This window comes from Otolemur garnettii, unplaced genomic scaffold (assembly GCF_000181295.1).
Source record: "Otolemur garnettii isolate 467f Iridium unplaced genomic scaffold, OtoGar3 scaffold00009, whole genome shotgun sequence".
Lineage (NCBI taxonomy): Eukaryota > Metazoa > Chordata > Mammalia > Primates > Galagidae > Otolemur > Otolemur garnettii.
In genome coordinates this window covers 7,739,510-7,746,149 of record NW_003852404.1, presented here as the reverse complement: position 1 = coordinate 7,746,149, position 6,640 = coordinate 7,739,510, and the positions used below count along the sequence as shown (strand labels likewise).

The window sequence follows — 6,640 nt, the reverse complement described above, 5'->3', positions numbered from 1 at the left end:
CATTTAGGAAATTACGACTCATTGTAAGAAAAAGAAAGTTTTCCGTAATTGCCTGTCCTTAGAAAGATAGTTTCAAAGAAGACACTTCCCGCGCTCAAAACGAAAAGTTCTCTGGAATTCCCATTCTATACAAGAAATACTGCGTTGCCCCTAAAGAAGATGGCAGCTTTTTACCTTAACTGCCCGTTTCCAAGATGGCTGCATTAGTGCTCTTGGGCCCTGGCCTGGAGCCTCTTCCGGGCTTGGCAGAGGGCGGGGTCCATTGAGTAAAGCCTTGCGTGCCCGCGCCCGCGACGGAGGCGCGCTTCAAGGCGCAGGCGCGGGGAGGGGGTTGGGGAGGAGGGAAAGCGGCGAGTAAGATGGAAGATGAGGAGGTCGCTGAGAGCTGGGAGGAGGCGGCAGACAGCGGGGTAAGGAGGAGCCGCCGCCCCGGGGCAGGGCCGGGCGGGACCTGGCGTGAGGGAAGCCTCCGGGGAGCGGGTCGGAGGATGGTTCTCCCCAAGGAAGGGCCGTACACGCCGGGCCGGGGGTGGTGGAGAGGCCCTCGGTTCCTGAGCGCCGTGAAGGCCTCTTAAAGGGGCCGCGTTCCATTTCTCTCTCCACCTTTGCCCGGTGCGCCTCCCTCTGGCCCCTAGTTCTGCGCGTCACCCCGGGCGCCCCACCCGCCTCTCGGGGCTGCTTTTGCTGGCCCCAGTGCCCGCTCGCTCGCCTCGGGCCCCTTTGACCCCTCCTTTCTGTCGGGCTCCCCCGCCCGAGGCACCATTTTAAAGTTCATGTGCTCTGTTGAAGGGACACACCATGTGGGTGGGGGGGCTTGCGCGTACCGGGCGGCTTGTCGGGCTCCAGAGAAGAGCAGGAAGAGGCAGTTGAGGATAGGGGTGAAATTGAGTCCTCTTTGGGCCATTCAACTCTGCTAAAATTCCCCACTATCCGCTACGGTGGGCGAATCTGGGCTTTTTTCTCTTTCACTTTTACTCCGAGAGCCCGTGGCAGGCGTGTCTCCCGGGGACCCCGCCAGAGCAACCGAAAGCTCAGTGGGCAGCCCCTATCCCCGGGGACCCACCCGACAATCTGAGCCCCGGGAAGGGTCTCGGATTGTGCTTCTCAGGGAGGGGCGCGATATGTAAAATACCCGCATTCTTGAGAGAGGAGGGGAAAATGGACTGTTGTACTTGTTTTTGGAGTTTTTATGTTGACTCTAAAAGCTGTAGAAAAATAGTTTATCTCAAACAGGAACTGCCAATTCTATTAGGGTCGTGATTAATTTGGTCTGTTCAGAATTTGTGGTTCTGTAGTGGCCTTTTGTGAAGATGGGGAGATGCCTTTTTGGTCTCCTGTTCATGTCTGCAGTGATGGTTCGAATGACACCCACCCTAAAGGTTTATGTGTGAGGAGTCGAGTGTACCAGGGTAGAACAGGAGCTGGGCTTTTCTTCCCCAAAAACCTTTTGAGGGTGTTTGTGAGCCCTGGAAGAGACCAGGAAATTGACCTTCGAAGCGGTAGGTGTATCTCTCGGGAATGTTGAAACTTGACTTCAAAGTTTTTTCCGCTGATTCAGCGTTTCTCCACGGTTATTTATGTTTTTCTACTTAGCATAATAGAGAATTTGAAGGATTAATTCGTTTAGAGTGTATTTAGTAGAGAGAGTTCTTATGTACTGCCCATCCTTTTTGAGTTTTGGCTTCAGTAAAGTTAGAGAGTAACAGGTGTCTCCCAATTGGATATTCATTCATTCAACATTTTTGAGGGTCCACTATGTGCTAGGCAGTGTGCCTGACAGTGATTTTGTGTCAGAGAATGTAGAATTTCCAGTAGAGACATTTATTGCCTACTACTAATCTGAATGAATCATCATGTCACCCCTTGCAAAAAAGCTTGGCCTACAGTTTTAATGTGACTTAAATGATAAGTTTCTTAGGTATCTTGGCCTTTCTTTGGTTTTCCTCACCTATTTCGAAGGGACTGAGTCTCTTGTGTTAAAGAATTAACAAGAAAAATGAAAGGATCAAAAGTGAATAAAGTGTTCAGCAGAAATTAGGAATTACTTTAGGTTTTCAGAATGAGTAAGTCACTTAGAGATCAGCTGGGTCAGCTGAGTAAACTCAGAGATGTAAGATTCAATGCAGCTCTTTTGGATGCTTGTCTAGTATTTTTTTCTACTATTCTTTTTTTTTGGGGGGGGCTGGGGCTGGGTTTGAACCTGCCACCTCCGGCATATGGGATCAGCGACCTACCCTTTTGAGCCACAGGTGCTGCCCTTTTTCTACTATTCTTTACTTTAGTAAAACCTTTAAAAGTGCCAGGTACAAAGGTGGAACACAAATCTTGCCTCATTGACTTAAAGAGCAGTTCTGCCACAATGTAGGTTCCCTTATATATCTTTTATTTATTTAAATCCTTGAAACAACCTATTGAGGCCTTGTCCTCCAAACTTTAGACAAGGAGACAGAGGTTTAGGGAGTAACCTGTTTTGCTCAAGATCACACAGATAGTAAGTGGAGAAGCTGGGACTTGACCCCGGGCCTATCTGACTCTTAAGCTGGCCACGTTTCTCTAGCATTTTGCTGTTTCCCTTCCTGGGGACCTGTGGCAGTCTTAGGAGTTGGTCATTACTTTTCATTCTTATTTTAGTTTATTTCTTTATTTTTGAGGCCGTCTTTTTTTTTTTTTTTTTTTTTGAGACAGAGTCTCACTGAGTTGCCCTGGGTAGAGTGCTTGTGGCTTCACAGCTCACAGCAACCTCAAACTCTTGGGCTTAAGGGATTCTCTTGCCTCAGCCTCCCAAGTAGGTGGGACTACAGGCACCTGCCACAACGCCTGACTAAATTTTTTTTGTTGTAGTTGTTATTGTTGTTTAGCGGGCCTGGGCCGGGTTTGAACCCACCAGCCCTGGTGTAAGTGGCTGGTGCCCTAACCAGTAAGTTACAGGTGCTGAGCCAATTATTGAGACAGTCTTATTTGGTCACCCTCGGTAGTGTGCCATGACAATGTAGCTCATAGCAATCCCAAACTCTTGGACTCAAGCTATCCTCTTGCCTCAGCCTCCCAGGTAGCTGGACTACAGGCACCTGCCACAACACCTGGCTGTTTTTGGAGACAGGGTCTAACTTTTGCTCAGGCTTGTCTCCAACTCCTGAGCTCAAGCCATCAACTGGCCTCAGCCTCCCAGAGTGCTGGGATTACACGTGTGAGCCACCACATAGACCCCACCTCAGGCCCAAATATGCCCCTTTGAAAGAGGGAAGCCAGATAGAGGATATGTCCATATCACTGGGAAACAAATCAACTGTAGACTATACATCTTTTTCATATGTAGACTATTGCATATGTAGAAGTCTTAGCTTTCTGTTATCCTGTCTTCTTCCTGGTAATGAGCTTTAAATATTCCATCCCTAAACAAAACAAAGCAAAACAAAAATTGAGTGAAGACTAGTAAATGAGGGTTGACTAATTTCTAAAAGTCAACATTCAAACTCCACATAATCCAGAGGCAGTTCTAATACTTGAAAAAAGGCTTTTGGTGATCCCCAGCCCTCCAACACTACAAACAAAATTCTGACATCATGCTAGAATTTTTCTGTGTGGGTACACCTGAGGTCATTGTTTCCTGTATATCTTCAGAATATCCAGTATCAAGTCCTATTGTGTCATTTTGGGAAAGACTGAGAAACACCTTGAATAGGCAGCAAGTGGGCTGCTTTTTGCTTTTAGTTAGTATTGTGAAACTTACCTACTGTGAAGTTGTCCTGTTACTTGTTTCTACCAGTCATCTAAACATTGTCCCATCAGTGATGTTGGATGGTGTGTAAGTCCACAGGAAGGTCTCAGTAAACATTGAATACCTATTGTGTACCAGACCTGGCCTAGTGGAGGAGTCAGACAGGTAAGGCTATGCTTTCTGTGGCAGAGGCATAAATGGTGTACCAGCCTGGGATCAGAGAAGGTCTTATAGGGAAGATGATGTCCAAATTGTGATTTGAAAGAAGAGTAATTCTAGCACTCTGGGAGGCCAAGGCCGGTGGATTGCTTGAGCTCATGAGTTTGAGAACAACCTGAGCAAGACCCCATCTCTACTAAAAATAGAAAAACCAAGGCAAGAGGATTGCTTGAACCCAAAAGTTGGAGGTTGCTGGCACTCTACCCAGGGCAACAGCTTGAGACTGTCTCCAAAAAAAAAAAAGATTTGAAATAATAGTTGAATTAAGCAGTGGTAAGTCTGGTAGTGACAGGTAGAGTAGGGCCAGTGACTACATAGATGAGGCTGTGAGTATTGCAGCATTGAGAGAGCTAAAAGTATTTCCTTCTGGCTGGAGGGAAGGGGGTTGGCAGGGCTGAGTGGAAAGAGATGAGACCACAGAGGTATGCAGGGGCCAGATTGGGAAAGGTTTCCTTATGCTTGGTTGTGGGAGCTTGGACTTTGTCCTGAAAACAGTGGAGAGCTTTGAACACTTTTTTTTTTTTTTTTTTAAAGCAGAGGAGCAATAGCTTTAATTTAGGAGATAAGAACTTTGATTTACTTCTCTTTCTTTAGAGAAGTAGCTCCAGTGCTTCCAATGGAGGCACATATTATGGAACATGTACAGTGGGGGAAAAAATTACATGAGTTAGTTTGGTGTTACTTGGTGCAAATTTGTCCCTACAGTTAAGAAGACTTCTTAAGATTTATAGTATCACAGAAAGCACAAATGTAGGGATACCGTGTCTGAAGGGTCCTGGTCTCAGCTGTTCCTGGTCCTTTTGGAAAGGTTGAGTCCCAGAGACTGCAAAGGCCTCAGAAGGGACTTTCTGTAAAGCAGTTGGCCAGTGTAGGCATGATCATGCTGAGCAGTCTGTCCCTGGGACTATGGAAAAAAGATCTGTTTCACTGTGGCTTCAAAGAAAGGAGGATAATGAGCTTTTCACTAGTAACTTCTCAGCTGTTTTCATTGGGCTGCATGGGGGCCTGTTCCCAGCCTGCTCTGGGTATCAGGAGAGCTGCCATGGTTTCCGTGGACTGGAAATTCGGGCAGTCACTGGCTTTCTTGCTTTCACTTCTATAACAGGAGAGGATTTAGTGCGCCATTCTAAAACTGTTGGTAAAATCCTGCAAGAGAGGCTTGGCACCAGTAGCACAGTGGTTATGGCACTGACCACATGCACCGAGGGTAGTGGGTTCAAACCCAGCCCGGACCTGCTAAAACAACAATGACAGCCGCAACAACAAAAAAATAGGCAGTCTATAGTCCCAGCTACTTGCGAGGCTGAGGCAAGAGAATCACTTGAGCCCAAGAAGTTTGGGTTGCTGTGAGCTGTGACACAACAGCACTTTACCCAGGGCGACAAAGCAAGATTCTGTTTCCAAAAAAAAAGGAAAAAATCCTGCAAGAGAAAAGTCACTGTTCTTCATCTTATGACGCCAACATTCTAGATAGGAGCCCAGCTCCTCTCTACACTGCAGTGGGCCACCTGCAGTTAGCATCAGTTTCTGGCTGTCTCAGGTAGCTAGTAGGCTCCATGGATGCGTAGGGTATTCGTTCTATAAATTTTCCCTACAGGAATAGACATTTTTTTCTGTCAGGACAACTGCCAACTTGTTGGTTTCCTAGGAGAAGCTAGGAGAAGATTGCATTTAGCTACTTAAATCTTTGGCCAAAGTATAGAATGAAACCATTTTTTTTAAAGTAGTAACCATAGAGATTTCTCTTCCATAGTGCTTTTAACTCTGTTAGCCTCTGCCAGGCATCCTTCTCTTTAATATCTAGCTTTGTGCAGGATGTTGATTAGGGTTATGATTATGCACCACAAAAATTAACAGCAAATCTCAGTGATGGTCTGTGTGTAGATAGAAAATCTTATCCCTTGGTGGTGAGACACTTCAAAGTGTCCCTCACAGTAAGACAGCCCCTCCCTGCATGCAAAATGCTTTTCCTTCTAAAAGGAACACAGGAAATAACAGTCATTCCTTTCTAAAAGGAATAATAAATATGTACAGTTGCATTCTTCGGGGGCCCTTATGATTAGATTAGATTATATAGAAGGACAATTATGACTGGGTTTGGAAAGGTCAGGACTGTCATCATTCTTCATTGACCTTGAGAACTGAATGTCCAGACCTCATCCTCTGGCTGTAATGGCTTACAGAATCGTTTGTGACCTTCCAGCAGTGGGTTGTGTTTCTGCTACTTAGTTGTACACTCAACTGGTAAACAAATACTGCTCCAAATCCCACTGGGCCCTTTTGGAAAGAGTTTCTAAAAGTGTATTGTTGGGCTTACATATGGCCAGGAGAAGTGCATTTTTACCTTCATTATCAGTGACATCTTGAGTTGTATGTGCTAATATTCTGGTCCTGGAGAGGAAATCAGGTGATCTGTCCTCCCTGCCCCTTAGGGACCTTTTGGGAACAATTTGTTTACATTTGACTCTTGCGAGTAATTAAGTGCTTCAGGATGCTAAGTTGCTAGTTCCTTGGAAGAGTTTTGTTTTCACCTGGGTTGACCACCTGCTTCTGTAGCCTGATGAGCTAGTAAATTTTGTGTCTGTGAGAAACTTGAACTCACTGCTCAAGAGCCAAGTGGGTAGGCTCGGTGCCTGTGGCTCAAGCAGCTAAGGCGCCAGCCACATACACCAAAGCTGGTGGGTTCGAATCCAGCCCGGACCC

General features: G+C 46.2%; 1 protein-coding gene across 4 annotated transcripts in view; it reads left to right on the top strand.

The window, feature by feature from the left end:
- Positions 1 to 237: 237 nt before the first annotated feature.
- The window catches only part of SZRD1 (SUZ RNA binding domain containing 1), a 28,029-nt gene continuing 21,626 nt past the window's right edge, over positions 238 to 6,640 (top strand). Inside the window, exon 1 of one of the 4 annotated variants that reach the window (XM_012801550.1) lies at positions 238 to 410. In XM_012801550.1, coding sequence (XP_012657004.1) covers positions 367 to 410 — 44 coding nt within the window. In that variant the 5' untranslated portion in view covers positions 238 to 366. The remainder of the gene's footprint in view (positions 411 to 6,640) is intronic. The other 3 variants (XM_012801549.1, XM_003783871.2, XM_012801548.1) reach the window with 3 other exon arrangements.